This window comes from Myotis myotis, unplaced genomic scaffold, assembly GCF_014108235.1.
Source record: "Myotis myotis isolate mMyoMyo1 unplaced genomic scaffold, mMyoMyo1.p scaffold_m19_p_13, whole genome shotgun sequence".
Taxonomy (NCBI): domain Eukaryota; kingdom Metazoa; phylum Chordata; class Mammalia; order Chiroptera; family Vespertilionidae; genus Myotis; species Myotis myotis.
The window spans coordinates 57,537,410-57,553,198 of record NW_023416317.1 but is presented as its reverse complement, the minus strand read 5'-3'; the positions used below and the strand labels follow the sequence as shown (position 1 = coordinate 57,553,198).

At 56.2% G+C, this 15,789-nt stretch overlaps 1 protein-coding gene across 7 annotated transcripts in view; it reads right to left on the bottom strand.

Annotated features, from left to right (window-relative positions):
- The window catches only part of PFKFB4 (6-phosphofructo-2-kinase/fructose-2,6-biphosphatase 4), a 29,969-nt gene that overhangs the window by 3,087 nt on the left and 11,093 nt on the right, over positions 1–15,789 (bottom strand). For 3 of the 7 annotated variants that reach the window (XM_036333646.1, XM_036333644.1, XM_036333649.1), the window contains exons 2-12: positions 15,615–15,731; positions 15,370–15,466; positions 12,866–12,932; positions 12,168–12,242; positions 11,902–11,958; positions 10,951–11,072; positions 4,431–4,638; positions 3,809–3,955; positions 654–758; positions 355–484; positions 215–277 (exon numbers count right to left, since the gene is read on the bottom strand). In XM_036333646.1, the coding sequence (XP_036189539.1) occupies positions 215–277; positions 355–484; positions 654–758; positions 3,809–3,955; positions 4,431–4,638; positions 10,951–11,072; positions 11,902–11,958; positions 12,168–12,242; positions 12,866–12,932; positions 15,370–15,466; positions 15,615–15,731 (1,188 nt within the window). The remainder of the gene's footprint in view (positions 1–214; positions 278–354; positions 485–653; positions 759–3,808; positions 3,956–4,430; positions 4,639–10,950; positions 11,073–11,901; positions 11,959–12,167; positions 12,243–12,865; positions 12,933–15,369; positions 15,467–15,614; positions 15,732–15,789) is intronic. The other 4 variants (XR_004971672.1, XM_036333645.1, XM_036333647.1 and 1 more) reach the window with 4 other exon arrangements.

The window sequence follows — 15,789 nt, the reverse complement described above, 5'->3', positions numbered from 1 at the left end:
CTGGTCCTGGGCGCGGGCTTTGTGGGGCTTTGCGCCCGTCATGTGGGAGGCGATGGGGACGGAGGCCCCGGAGGCTTCCTGCGGCCACGGAAATGGGACAGAACCATCTGAAAGCCGCTTGGGAAGGGGGGGCGGGGGGCCGGGGCTCTCAGTGGCTCCCGCACAGTCCTGGGCCCTGCACACAGCCAGGCCCGAGCACAGGAAGCGGCCTTACCGTAGGCCACGGGCGTCAGCTTCAGCACCGTGTGCAGCGGGCACTTGAGGTAGGGCAGCTGCTCTGTGGGCACAGACGGGGGTCGCAGCCCGCTCTCTCTCTCCCCCCCGCCCCCCCCCCCCCCCCGGGGCAGCCCGCACCTGCCGCCTTGTCCAGGAAGTAGGCCAGCAGGCAGCGCATCACCGCCTGGTGGCCGATGACCAGCACGTTCTCCTGCCGCTCCAGCTCCATGATGACCGGCTCCAGGCGCTGCACCAGGTCCTCGTAGGACTGCAAGGGCGGGAGGCCTCAGGGTGGGAGGAGCCACGGGGAGTGGGCCACCCCTCCACTGACAGGGGCATGTCACCGTGAGGGACGCTGGGGGCCAGTGAGGATGGGCCGTCTGGGAAAGGGATCTCCTCCCCCCGCCCAGGGGGGACAGGCCGGGAGTCCCACCTACCTCCCCCTTGGGGTAGCGGTACCGGTACTTGTCCTGGTCCCGCAGGGCGAACTCCAGGGGGTAGTGATCCTGGATTTCCTCGTAGGTCATTTCCTCACAGACGCCCTGGGGAGACACCCCGGTGGTCACACCTCTGTGCCAGGCCCGGGGTCAGCCCTGTGGGGGGTCAGGGGGGACAGTGGCAGGCAGAGGGCCGGCTCCGGGGCCACAGAGGCCCGCCCTGTCCGAAGCCGGACCCGCCTGGGGAGAGCAGGCCCTCTGGGCACCGGAGCAGGGGCGGCCCCTGTGCGCACAGATCCCAGCACGGCCCGTGCATGGGGGAGGACGGGGCTGTGCGCCTCCTGAGCCGGGACCCCCCCCCCCCCCCCCCGTGCGGGCGGCTGTGCCAACCCCCGGCGTCACTCAGGTCACACTCACTTGCACACCACACAGGCTCTCTATGAGCAAATCCATTTAAACGACAGCTCAGCAGAGGGGCACCGGCGAGAACACTTAGGCGTCTATACGCCCGGAGCGGCCCGAGGGCACTGCCCAGCCTTCGCCAGCGCCCAGCCCACTCCGAGCCGGAGCCAGGAGGACGTGCAGAGAAGCCAGCCCTCACCCGGCGTGAAAGGGAGCGGCCCCTTCAGGACACACCTCACAGTTAGTGTCTGCGTGACCCCGCAATTCCACGCCTCCGTGTACCCCAAGGGAAGTGAGGACCCTCCAGGCAAACACGGCACAGGAACGCGGGGCAGCTCTGAACACGCAGCCACACGTGGGAGCCACCCAGCGCGGCGGCTGAGGGACGGGCGAATCTGCGCCAGATCCGTGAGATGTTACCGGCAGCAGGAAGTGCGAGGACACGCGACCACACGTGTGCGCCTTGAAACACGCGAAGCGAAAGAAGCCAGTCGCAAAAGACCACGCACGGCATGACTCCATGTCTACGGAGTTTCCAGAGGAGGCCGAGCTACAGAGACACAAAGTAGACGGCGGGCTGCCCTGGGCGGGGGGGGGGGGGGGGGGGGTGCGGGGGGCGGGGGCGGGGGGGGGGCGCCGGGCTGCCTGTGGAGAAGTGAAGCGTCCTACAGCTGCCCGTGGTGACGGCTGCGCAACCTGCGGAAAGACTAAACCAGGAGGGGCGGGGGTGCGTGTCTCGGCAGAGCTGTTACCGAGGGGAGGGGAGGGGCGAGGAGAGGAGAGGAGAGGAGAGGAGAGGAGAGGAGAGGAGAGGAGAGGAGAGGAGAGGAGAGGAGAGGAGAGGAGAGTAGGGGCGAGCAGGCCGTCAGCTGGGGACGGCCAAGGAAGAGCCGCCCGGGCTGCTCCCGGAACACGGCCGAGAACAAACCCCAAGGGGAAGAGGACGAATGGGTGGCAGGTTCCAGGATCGGTTCCAGACGCGGGAGACAAGAAGGGGACCCACGGCATCTAGGAAGCCATCAGCCAAACACGGAGCCGCCACCGCCAGAGCCGGTCCGTCCCGGAGGACACGCGGCCCCTGGCTGCCTCTGGGGCGGAGAGGACTCACCCCCCCAGCCACGGCCGCGGGCCTACACAACAAACCGCCTCCTCTGGCCCCGCTCGGAGCGGATAATCACAGAGAAACCGAGGGAGAGCCCCTCGGGAAGGAGCCTGCACGGGGTCCTGAGAAAACACCGGACTCAGCACCGTGTGGCCGCTGGCCCCGCCCCGCCCGGCACCCCGGCCCCGGCCTCTGCCTCTCCGCAGGCCCCTGGCTCACGCTCTCCTTCCCGCCTGCCGGCCTCCAGTTCACTCAGCCGCCTCTCCCTGGACTCGCCTCCGCCCATCTCCCCACCCACTCCCGCGGCACCAGGCTCCTGCCCACCCCCAGGGATTTGGTTATTCCGTCCGATGGTCAGTCTGGAGCCTGGCCCCCCGGAGTCTCACCCACGACCACCGCCCCCTCCCTGCCTCCCTTTCATGACCCCATCTGCCTGCTCCCGGCCCCTCACTGGCTGCCCATCCAGAACCTCCCTGTACCCAGTCAGTCATCACCAGGTCTGCCCTTCACCAGAGCGACACCTGGTGGCCAGACGGCAGGTGAGCCTGGCAGAGCGCCGCGTTCCCTGTGTGGCTGTGCTGATGTGAAAGCAGGCCCTTAAAAGGATGAGCCGCGGCCCTGGCCGGTTTGCCTCAGTGGGTGGAGCATCAGCCCATGGACAGAAGGGTCCCGGGTTTGATTCCGGTCAACCCGGTGGCAGGGGCAACCAGTCGCCGTGTCTCTCTCACATCGACGTCTCTCTCTGGCTCTCCCCTTCCCTTCCACTCTCTCCTAAAAAAAAATCAACGGAAAAATGCTCTTGGATGAGGATCAACAAAAATAAACAATCATAAGAGGATGAGCCCACGGACACAGACAGTAGACAGGTGAAGGCTGGGGTCGGGGGGAGATGGGTGGGGAGGGCCACGGGGTAAAACGGGGGCGTCTGTAATATTCTCAACAATAAAAGAAATTTAAAAAGAAAAAGGATGCGAAGCCAGGGGCGGGGTCAGAAGGCACACACTTCGAGGAACGCGATGCTCAGGGCAGTGGCTACAGCCAACACTGTGGCCTGAGAGCTGCGGAGAGGAGACCTTACAAGGGCTCATGACCCGGAAACGGTCCCCACGTGAGGCGGTGGACGTGCACTTTGTGGTGACCGCTTGGCATATATACATGTGTCAGAGCGTCAGGGCGGGCACTTAAGCTGATACAATGTTGCACGTCAGTCACAGTTCAAGGCCGTCGGGAGAAGGATGAGAAGCAGGAGGAGCTGGGATGCGGGAGGAGCGGCTCCGGGGACAAAAATAGAAGTTGGGGCCAAACGCTGTCCCAACAGGAAGCTCGAGGAGGACCTGGAGACCCTCCACAATGATCCAAATGCAGCTTTAAAACAACTATCCCCCAGCCGGTGCAGCTCAGTGGATAGAGCGTCGGCCTGGGGGCTGCAGGGTCCCAGGTTCGACTCCGGTCAAGGACACATGCCCGTCTACAGACTCGATCCTCAGTGGGGGGCGTGCAGGAGGCACCTGATCTATGATTCTCATCAATGGTGTTTCTCTCTCTCCTTCCCTCTCCCTTCCTCTCTGAAATCAATAAAAATATATTTTAACCAAACAAACCCGAAACCCTCACCGACCAAGGAGAGCAGGCCCGGCCCCGGGGCGCCTACCGCGTCGATCTCGTTGAGGACCTTCCACTGCTCGTAGGGCACGCCCAGCGCCTCGGCCGTCTGGATGGTCCGCTTCATCTGGCTGGTCCACACCTTCAGGTCCTTGATGTTCTGGTCGCTGATGAACTGGGCCAGACGCCTGGCAAACTGCAACGGCACCGGCGGACTCAGGCCCCACAGCCCCAGGTCCCCGGCCACGCGCCTGGAGGACACGCGAAGAGCCAGGCGGCAGCACCCACACCCTCAGGGCTGTCCTGTGCATCCTTCCCAGATCCTGCTGTCGATCAGAAGGTCCCTGCCCGCCGCTGCCCCAGCCTGACCACGCCGAGGCCGCAGGACTCCCGCTAAGGCCTCAGTCTCTCCCCTAGACCACGGCCAGCACAGCTGACTGGGGGCTCAGGCCACTCCCCGAACGCCACGCCTCCCCCAGGTGACAGCTCAGTGGAAGCCAGACTCCCAGGCATCTGCTCGGTGCCTGGTGACCTTCCCTACACGGTGGGAACCTTCTAGACTGACTGAAGGTCATGCATCTCGATGATTACATATTGGCTATGAGAGCTGCAGCCCAGCGCACGCACACACGCACACACACATGCACGCACACACACGCACACACACTGACCTCCCTGCCCCGCGGGGACAGTCCGGGGTCCCCACCGATGCGGCCCTTGAGGTTGAACTCGCTCTCGCCGTGCCGGCAGAGGTAGATGGAGCGCGGGGCCACGTGGATGTTCATGAGGTAATACACGATGCGGCTCTGGATGTGGTCGGCCACGCGGTTCACCACGTAGCTCTGCCCCACGTCCATGATCTTGATGTAGGACAGGTCCCTGTGCAGAGCGAAGGCAGAGAGGGGCTGGAGTGTGGCCAGGGCCCTCGAGGGCACATCCTGCTGCCGGTCGCGGCCGGGGACCCTTGCATCTCTGACCGCCAGGCCTGACATCACCACAGGTGTCAGCGGTGATGGGGGTGGGGGTGAGGGGGCCACGAGACATGTGTGACCTGCCCTGCCAGTGTGGCTCAGTGGCTGAGCGTTGACCTATGAACCAGGAAGTCACAGTTCAATTCCGATCAAAGGGCACAGACCCAGGTTGCAGGCTGATCCCAGTGGGGGGCGTGCAGGAGGCAGCCAATCAGTGATTCTCTCATTGATATTTCTCTCTCTCTCTGCTTCTCCCTTCCACTCTGAAATCAATAATAACAATAAAAAGGTGGATTCCCGATGGCGGCGATATAGGCAGACGCGTCCCAGGTCGTCTCCCGGAGCAAATGGAGTAAGCAGCTGAAACTAATAACACCCACCCCAAATTGGCGAAACTACTCAGCTGGTGAGACGGTCTGCAGCCGGGAAGGGCAGAGCTCCCCTGGAAAGCAGATCCAAGCAACAGCAGCCTCCTGAGCACCACACCCTCTGTCTGAGGAACAGCAGCTGTACGTGAAACCTCCCCCCACCAGCCAGAAGAGCCACCACAGCTGTGAACAGCACCCACCAGAGGAGCTGCTGCCAACTGAGGAGCAGCTGCTACCGCAACCGCCCGAAGAGCAACCGCAGCCCAAGGAGTCACTGCCACCCAGGGAGCAGCCACTGAATGACTCAACGTCTAGATATGTCAGTGAGATCAAACATGGGTAGACAAAGAAACCCCCAAAGGAAAGAAAAAGAGGACTCGCCAGAAAAGCAGCTAAGTAATACAGAGGCATGCAACATGACAGAAAACGAATTCAGAATAAGGGTCCTAGCGTGCATAAACCGGACGGAGGAAAAAGTCAACAACTTCTGCAAGAAGCTAGAAGAAACAGATGAAAAAGTCAACTACCTATGCAAGAAGCAAGAAGAAACAGATGAAAAAATCAACAACTTAAGTAAGACCCAAGAAGAAATGAAGAGTGATATAGCTGCAATAAAAAACACCATTGAAAGTATCAATAGTAGACTAGGAGAAGCAGAGGACCGAATTAGTGAATTAGAAGACAAGGAAGCAAAACACACCCAAACTGTATTGCAATTGGAGAAAAAAATTAAAAGACAGGAAGAGAGCCTAAGGGAGCTTTGGGACAACATGAAACGAAACAACATACAAATAATAGGGGTACCAGAACAACAGAAAGATGAACACGGATTAGTAAACCTACTCGAAGAAATAATATCACAAAACTTCCCTGAGGTGGGGAAGAAAAAAGTCACACAAGCCCAGAGAGTCCCAAACAAGGTGAACCCGAAAAGACCCACACCAAGACACATCATAATTACCATGGCAAATGTTCATGACAAAGAGAGAATCTTACAGGCTGCAAGAGAGAGAGACGGAAAGTTACATACAAGGGATCTCCCATTAGATTGTCAAATGATTTCTCAACAGAAACACATCAGGCCAGAAAAGAATGGAAGGAAATTTACAAAGTGATGCAAAGCAAAGGACTGAATCCAAGAATACTCTATCCAGCAAGGCTATCATTCAAAATTGAAGGGGAAAAAAGAAGCTTCACAGACAAAAAAAGGCTAAGGGAGTTTATCACCACCAAGCCAGCAATGCAAGAAATGCTAAAGGGACTGGTGTAAAAAGAAGAAATAAAAAGCTCAGAAAGAAAACAGCCACACAAAAAAGAAATGGCTACAAACAAGTACCTTTCAATAATAACTTTAAACGTAAATGGACTCAATGCTCCAACCAAAAGACATCGAGTGGCTGAATGGATAAAAAAAACATGACCCATACATCTGCTGTCTACAAGAGACCCACCTCATTAGAAGGGACTCACACAGACTGAAAGTGAAGGGATGGAAAAATATCTTTCAGGTAAATGGAAAGGAAAAGAAAGCTGGGGTAGCAATACTTATATCGGACAAAATAGACCTCAAAGTGAAGGCCATAACAAGAGATAAGGAAGGCCACTTCATAATACTAAAGGGATCAATACAACAAGAAGATATAACCCTGGTAAACATATATGCACCCAATGCAGGAGCACCCAAATTCATAAAAAAACTCCTGGAAGATATCAAAGGAGAGATTGACAACAATACAATCATAGTACGGGACTTTAATACACCACTGACATCACTGGATAAGTCCTCTAGACAAACAATCAGCAAAGAAACAGCATTCCTAAATGACTCACTAGATCAGATGGACTTAATAGACATCTTCAGAACACTTCACCCCAAAGCCACAGAATATACATTCAACTCTGATGCTCATGGGACATATTCAAAAACAGACCACATATTGGGTCACAAGCACAGTCTCCCCAAATTCAAGAAGATTGAAATCATAAAAAGCATCTTCTCAGACCATGATGGCATAATATTAGAAATAAACTACAATAAAAACAACCCCAAATACTCAAACACTTGGAAGCTGAATAGCATGTTATTAAATATTGATTGGGTTAACAATGAGATCAAGGAAGAAATCAAAAACATCCTGGAAACTAATGACAATGAAAACACAACAATCCAAAACCTATGGGACACAATGAAAGCAGTCCTGAGAGGGAAGTTTATAGCTCTACAGGCCTATCTCAAAAAACAAGAAAAAATGGTAGTAAATCATCTAACTCTACAACTCAAAGAATTAGAAATACAGCAACAAGAAAACCCCAGAGTGAGCAGAAGGAAGGAGATAATAAAGATTAGAGCAGAAATAAATGACATAGAGACCAAAAAAACAATACAGAAAATCAATGAAACCAAGAGCTGGTTCTTTGAAAGGATAAACAAAATTGACAAACCTCTAGCCAGACTCACCAAGAAGCAAAGAGAGAGGACCCAAATAAACAAAATCAGAAACGATAGAGGCGAAATAACAACAGACCCCACAGAAATACAAATAATTGTTAAAAAATACTATGGACAGCTCTACTCCAACAAACTAGACAACCTGGAGGAAATGGACAAATTCCTAGAAAAATACAACATTCCAAAACTCAATCAGGAAGAATCCAAAAATCTCAATAGGCCAATAACTATGGAAGAAATTGAGGCAGTCATCAAAAAGCTTCCAGCAAACAAAAGCCCGGGACCAGATGGCTTCACAGGGGAGTTTTACCAAACATTCAAGGAAGAACTAAAACCTATCCTCCTCAGACTACTACAAAAAATTCAAGAGGAAGGAACACTTCCAAGCTCATTCTATGAAGCCAGCATCACCCTAATACCAAAACCAGGTAAAGACAACACAATGAAAGAGAATTATAGGCCAATATCCCTCATGAACATAGATGCCAAAATCCTCAACAAAATCTTAGCAAATCAGATCCAGCAGTACATCAGAAAGATCATACACCATGACCAAGTAGGATTTATCCCAGGGATGCAAGGATGGTACAATATCCGCAAATCAATAAACGTGATACATCACATAAACAAATTGAAAGAAAAAAACCACATGGTCATATCAATTGATGCAGAAAAAGCGTTTGACAAAATCCAACACCCATTTTTGATAAAAACTCTCAGCAAGGCGGGAGTAGAAGGATCATACCTCAACATAATAAAAGCCATATATGACAAACCCACAGCCAACATCATACTCAATGGACAAAAACTAACACCATTTCCCCTAAGAACAGGAACAAGACAGGGATGCCCACTCTCACCACTCCTGTTCAACATAGTACTGGAAGTATTAGCCATCGCAATTAGGCAAGAAGAAGAAATAAAAGGCATCCAAATTGGAAAAGAGGAAGTAAAACTGTCCTTATTTGCAGACGACATGATATTATACATACAAAACCCTAGAGACTCCATCAAAAAGCTACTAGACTTAATACATGAATTTGGCAATATAGCAGGATACAAAATTAACCCCAAGAAATCCGAGGCATTTCTATACACCAATAGTGAACTTTCAGAAAGAGAGATTATAAAAGCAACCCCGTTTACCATCGCACCAAAAAAATTAAGCTACCTAGGAATAAACTTAACTAAAGAGGTAAAAGACCTCTACTCAGAAAACTACAGGACGTTGAAAAAAGAGATAGAGGAAGACATAAACAGATAGAAGAACATACCATGTTCATGGATTGGTAGAATCAACATCATCAAAATGTCCATAATACCCAAAGCAATCTATAGATTCAACGCAATCCCCATTAAATTACCAACGGCATACTTCAGAGATCTAGAACGAACTCTCCAAAAATTCATCTGGAATAAAAAAAGACCTCGAATAGCTGCAGCAATCCTGAGAAAGACCAAAGTAGGTGGGATCTCAATACCAGATATCAAGATGTATTACAAAGCCACTGTTCTCAAAACTGCCTGGTACTGGCACAAGAACAGGCATATAGATCAATGGAATAGAATAGAGAGCCCAGAAATCGGCCCGAACCAATCTGCTCAATTAATATTTGACAAAGGAGGCAAGAACATACAATGGAGCCAAGATAGTCTTTTCAATAAATGGTGTTGGGAAAATTGGACAGATATATGCAAGAAAATGAAACTAGATCACCAACTTACACCATACACAAAAATAAACTCAAAATGGATAAAGGACTTAAATGTACGACAGGAAACCATAAAAATTCTAGAAGAATCCAAAGGCAACAAAATCTCAGACATATGCCGAAGCAATTTCTTCACTGATACAGCTCCTAGGGCACTTGAAACTAAAGAGAAAATGAACAAATGGGCCTACATCAAAATAAAAAGCTTCTGCACAGCAAAAGAAACCATCAACAAAACAACGAGAAAACCCACTGCGTGGGAAAACATATTTGCCAATGTCATATCTGATAAGGGCCTAATCTCCAAAATTTATAGGGAACTCATACAACTTAACAAAAGGAAGATAAACAATCCAATCAAAAAATGGGCAAAGGACCTAAATAGACACCTTTCAAAAGAGGACATTCAGAAAGCCAAGAGACATATGAAAACATGCTCAAAGTCACTAATCATCCGAGAGATGCAAATCAAAACAACAATGAGGTACCATCTCACACCTGTCAGAATGGCTATCATCAAAAAATCAACAAACGACAAGTGCTGGCAAGGATGTGGAGAAAAAGGAACACTTGTGCACTGCTGGTGGGAATGCAGACTGGTGCAGCCACTATGGAAGACAGTATGGAGTTTCCTTAAAAAACTGAAAATGGAACTCCCATTTGACCCTGTGATCCCACTTCTAGGAACATATCCCAAGAAACCAGAAACAACAATCAGAAAGGATATATGCATCCCTATGTTCATGGCAGCACAATTCACCATAGCTAAGATCTGGAAACAGCCTAAGTGCCCATCAGTAGATGAATGGATTAGAAAACTGTGGTACATCTACACGATGGAATACTATGCTGCTCTAAAAAGGAAGGAACTCTTATCATTTGCAACGGCATGGATGGAACTGGAGAGCATTATGCTAAGTGAAATAAGCCAGTCAATGAAGGAAAAACACCACATGATCTCACTCATTCATGGATAATAGAGACCATTATAAACTTTTGAACAATAATAGATACAGAGGCAGAGCTGCCTCAAACAGATTGTCAAACTGCAGCGGGAAGGCCGGGGAGGGGTGGGGGGCAGGAGGGAGGGGGGTAAGAGATCAACCGAAGGACTTGTATGCATGCATATAAGCATAACCACTGGACATAAGACACTGGGGGGTAGGGGTAGGGGAGGCCAGGGGATTGTCAAGGGCGGGGGGGAAAAGGAGACACATATGTAATACCCTTTGTAAGACTGTAAGCAATAAAATAAAAAATAAAAAAAAACAATAAAAAAAAGACACGCACGACACACAGACAGACCCTGAGAGGGGTAAGCAAGGCTCATGCTCCCTAAAGGCGACGTCCAAAGCGAGGAGGTGAGACCACCCCGTGACGGCCGCCACGCTGTGCCCCTGAGCGCTCTAAATGCCCTGCCCGTAGGCGAACAGGACAGTCTTTTCTGGGACGGACCAGGGAGCCGCTGGCAAACGCTCCTCCCGCCATCTGCCTGCCTGGCCACCACAGACCTGGCCTCTCCCCCCCTGAACTCCCCTGGGCCCCCGGGGCCCCCCGGGCAGTGGCTGCTGCCCCCCCAGGCAGCAGGCAGGTGAGGCAGCAGGAGGAGGCAGGTCTCGGGCGTCGCCAGGGTCCGCAGGAGCCCTCGTGCTCGCTGTCTGCCGTGGGCCCACCTGTCCCCGAGCGCCCACCTGTCCAGGTCCTCGTCCAGGGACTCGTAGGAGCTCTCGTAGCACTCGATGCGCCTGAGGAAGTCCTCCGCGGCCTCCTCGCCATCGCGGTTGACGTAGTCAGGGCTGCCCAGCTTCACTTGCTGCCGCCGGGCACAGAGCAAGGCCATCAGGCCAAGGAGAGGGCTGGGGGGAGTCGGGGCTGGGGGCCACCCCAGGGGGCTGGTCCCATCAGGAAGGCGCAGTGGCTCCTGGTGCTGAGAGAGTGTGACTGGGCACCTGAGGTGGAGCCCTCATCTCCGTGGGACAGGGAAGGGGGAGGGGAGGCCAGGGGGGAGGGGGAGGGGGAGAGGAGGCGGGGGGGGGGCGGCCAGAGGCCCCTCCCCACCTGAACCATCTCCTCACACCCAGATGCTCCTTCCTTGTGGAGGGAGGGACAGGGAAGAGGAGCCAAGTCTCTTTCTCAAAATGTAAATATCGCCCCAGCCCGGCCAGTGTGGCTCAGTGGTTGAGCCTCGCCCTATGAACCATGAGGTTGCAGTTCCCGGTCAGGGCACAGGCCCGGGCTGTGGGCTCGAACCCCATTGGGGGTGTGCAGGAGGCAGCCGATTAATGGTTCTCTCCCATCATGATGTTTCTCTCCCTCTCCCTCTCCTTTCCTCTCTGAAATCAATAAAAATATATATATTTTTAAATGTCACCCCCCCACCCAGGGGCTGATGCCTCCCTCCACGTCCGGGGACTATGAGGGGAAGGGAGAGGGGGGCAGAATGAATGCCAGCATGCCACAAAGCCCCCCAACATGAATGGCCCGGGGCGGGGGCGGGGGCGGGGGGCCCAGGCTCCCCTGACCAGCACCCTACTGTCCCCCGCCCCCACCCCGAGGTCAGGAAGAGCGAATGAGGCCCAGGCACCAGCCCGCGTGTGGGCGGGGGGGGGGGACCGACTGCCCCGCGGAGGTCAGGCTCTCACCACGATGTTGGCCGCGATGACCTCGGGATCCACACAGATGGACTCAACGAAGAAGGTCTGCAGCCGGGACCAGGGCGAGGGCAGGAGGGGGGACCCGGGTCATCAAGGCGGGCTGGCCCCACAGAGCGCCCGCCCTGCCCAGGGCCCCACAAGCAGCCGAGGCCCAGACCCTCCTTCTGGGGCTGCCCTGTCCGAAGCCCCGGCCCATCAGGAGGCCGGGAAAGGGGCCCGGAGACCCAGCAAGGACGTGAGCCCCCAGGTCTCACCTTGTAGCCGTTCTGCTCCCCAAAATTAAAGATGGTCGCCCTCCGCTCGCGGGTGGTGTTTGTTGCATCGAAAACCTAGGACCAAACTGGGTTAACGCGCCTCTGGCCCCGGAGACGGTGGAGGCTACTGGACATCCCACTGGGCCGCCGCTGCCCCGGCCAGTCTCCTCGCACCCGCGCCCGCACCCGGGAGCTGGCAGGAGGGGGTGCTCTGCTCCCGCAGGGCAGGGCCGCCAACCCTCCCGGGGGGACGCTCTCAGCAGCTGCTCTGCTCACGCTGACCCACAGGAAGTCCCGTGAAACTAGTTAATCCTGGAGAACTGAACCCATGTTGACCTCCAGCCGACCCTGAGACCCCAGTAAAAAGGAGAGGGGAGGGCAGGGGAGGGGACATGATCCCTCCGGCCTGTGTGTGTGTGTGTGTGTGTGTGTGTGCGTGTGTGTATGTGTGTGTGTGTGTATGTGTGTGTGTGGGGGGGGGGCCTAGGGCCTTGGACAAGCACTCAGAGGCAAAGGCAGCCACAGCCCAGCCCCTCCCAGCCCCTGGCGCCCCCCCCGCCCAGCGGCTGCACGTTCTCCAGGGGCTGCCCCTGGCGCGTGGTCACACACCCGCCTTCCCTCTAGAGGCCCATGAGCAACAGGGACGGATGCGTGTGGCTCCCACATGTCCCCCCGATGTCCCCGGGTGTCACACTCACCGCCACGTGTCCCCCCTCCTCACTAAGGAACCGCCGGACGTCACGGAGAGCGGCCAGGGCGCACTGCCTTCCGGGAGGAGACATGGGGTCAGCCAGTGCCCCCTTGGCCACAGGAGGGTCAGGGACCATCCCACGCAGTGGGGGGTGGACCTGAGCGCTAGGAAAGCCCCTGAAGCACAGAGCTGGGGAGCCTCCAGGTTGGTGAGGGCGTGGGGGTGCCGCCCCGAGGGCTGGGAGCTCCGCCCTGCCCTGCCCTGCCCCTGTCCTGCGGGGCACCTCTTCCCTTTGGCTGTTGTCTCCCTCCCTCCCTCCCTTCCTTTCTTTTTTAAAATATTTTTTATTGATTTCAGAGAGGAAGGAAGACGAAGAGAGAGAAACATCAAGGATGAGAGAGAATCATGGATCAGCTGCCTCCTGCACGCCGCCTGCTGGGGACTGATGGCACAACCCGGCCTGTGCCCTTGACTGGAATCGAACCCGGGACCCTTCAGTCCACAGGCACCCAACCGGCCAGGGCTGGCTGCTGTACCCTTTACCATGAACCCGTAAACGCAAGTGACGTGTGGTCCTGAGCGCGGGAGCGCGTCTAGCCAGTCCCTGGACCTGGAGAGGCTGAGGAACCCCGGTACAGGGCCCGGAGGAGCAGGGGCGCCCGGGGCTCTGGCTGCTGCTTGCAGAGGGGGCTGGGGACTGAGCCCTCAGCCTTGGGAGCTGACCTGACTCGGGGGAGTGTCAGGCCTGAGTGAACTGGATTGTGGGACATCATGGCGTCTGAGCAAACACCGTGTCCCCAAGCCCTCGTGTGTGGTGACTGGGTGCGCACACGTGTACACGGGGTATGTGTGCATGCACCCACACACGCAAGGGTAGGTTTCAGTGTGTGTGTGTAATACAGGACATGGGTGTGTAAACGCCGCCTGGGTACACAGGCACCGGGTGACCAGCCCCCGTAACCCTGGCCCGCGTCCGTGAGGAGCTCCTGCTGCAGGAATCTGTGCCTCGGGCCGGAGCCGGGGGCAGAGGACGCCAGGAAGCCTGGTTTCCTCTGGACTTGAACCCTTTGCCGTGAGAAACCTCAGCCAAGAGGGCCGCAGGCTGAGGTCCCAGCAAATCACTGACCCTGAACCTGGGGGGCCCTGGGGACCCCACACCGTCTGAGTGCCTGAGTGTGAGAACGTCTCCTCGGTGACCCCGAGCGCCTCTGTGTGTGGTGAGGTACGCAGGTATGTGCGTGTGTGTCCTGTGTGCTGTGGTGGCAGCACACGTATGAGTGAGGTGTCCACATGTGTGCTTACTCACGTGGGCAGTGCGACTGTGCACACATGGACACGTGTGTGTGTGTGTGTGGACCCATGTGTGCCCATGGCGTGTGTCGATAACTCGGCATCTTGTGTCAGACGTCTGAGCCTGTTCCCCCTGTACAGTGGGGGAGGGTGACAATGGGCCTCACGCCCAGCGCACAGTAGGAGCTCAAATCTCAGCCCCTCCCTTCTGTCTGGGTCGATAGCACCAGAGCCCAAACTGAGCGTCACCCACAATTCGGCCACAAAGGCCTGAATGTCGGCCCTTCCTGGTGCAGCAGCCTGGCCCCACCCACTTCCCCAAGAGCAGAGGCCACGGTGGGGCGCCCTGGCCGCCCAGTGTCCACACCCAGCTGGCGTCTGACCCGGTGACCAGGCTGTGCTGGGCTTGGGGAGGTCAGTGGGGCTCGGCCACCCTCTGCTCAGCGCCCTGCTCCAGTGCTGGGCCAAGACCCAGGGCGAGGAAGCTGCTCGCGCCTCAGCTGACGCCTGCCCCGGGAGCAGCAGCTCCTCACACCACCAGCCGGTGTCGGTGCCCCGAGCGCGAGTCTCCGGAGGAAGGACTCAGGTCGGGGGGTGCGGGGGGGGTGCAAATGCCCATCGCAAGAACAACAGCAGGAGGGTGAACGTCACCCAGCCCTTCACAGCTGAGCCAGGGTCTCGGGCACCCGCCAGGCACCAGCTGACCCCCCTCCAGAGGTCCCGGGAGGGCTTATCCTGGGGCCAGCTCTGGGCCTGGGCCTGGTCCTTCCGGCTTTGCGAGCTGCCCCCCCCCCCCCCAGGCTGTACCTGCACCCACTCGGCTTCCTCCCTCCCAGAGGCTGTCCCCAAGGAGGGCGCCTTGACCTGCCCTGGCTAAGCCTCGGCCACCTCCCTGAGGCCCTGTCCTCCCCCCCCGCCCCCCCTCCCCCCGCCAGGATGTCCTCATCACCACCAGGCCAGCACCAAGACACCACACCCTCCCCCTGCCCCCTCACACCCAACCACCAGCCCTGAGGCCGACAGACCAGCCCGGGCTCAGCCCATGGGCAGGCGAGGCCAGGGCTCAGGAGCAGCTCTGTCCTGACCAGCAACCGGGCTCCACAGGCTCCTGGCCCTTTGTACACGTGTGCACACGTGCACATGCGTGTGCATGCACACACATGTGCACAAACCACGCGTGCACGCATGTGCACACACACGCACATGCACACACTCACTCACTTTCGGATCCTCAGGCCCTCTTCGTTATCTGGGAGGAAAAACTCAAAAGACCTGTACGTCTGGACCATGTCCCGGCGATACTGGCCCACGTTGAACTCTGGAGGAGAGAAGGCAGGCTCGGCTCTCCCACAAAGCAGCCCTCCCACGCCGACCTCGGCCCACCCGGCCCAGCCCCACCCAGTCCAGTCCCCTCTCCTCCCTCTCCCACTCGGCCCCCAGCCCCTGGAGAGCCAGCCGAGCCTCACCCCGTGTGGGCACGCCGATCCAGTTCAGGTAGCGCGTCAGCTTCTTGGAGATGTAGGTCTTGCCCCGGGCGGGCAGGCCCACCATGACGATGAGCGTGGGGCAGTTGGTCATGCACACTGGAAGGCGAGGGCGCAGGTCAGACGGGCCCTCAGCCTCGGGGCACAGGGTGGCGTC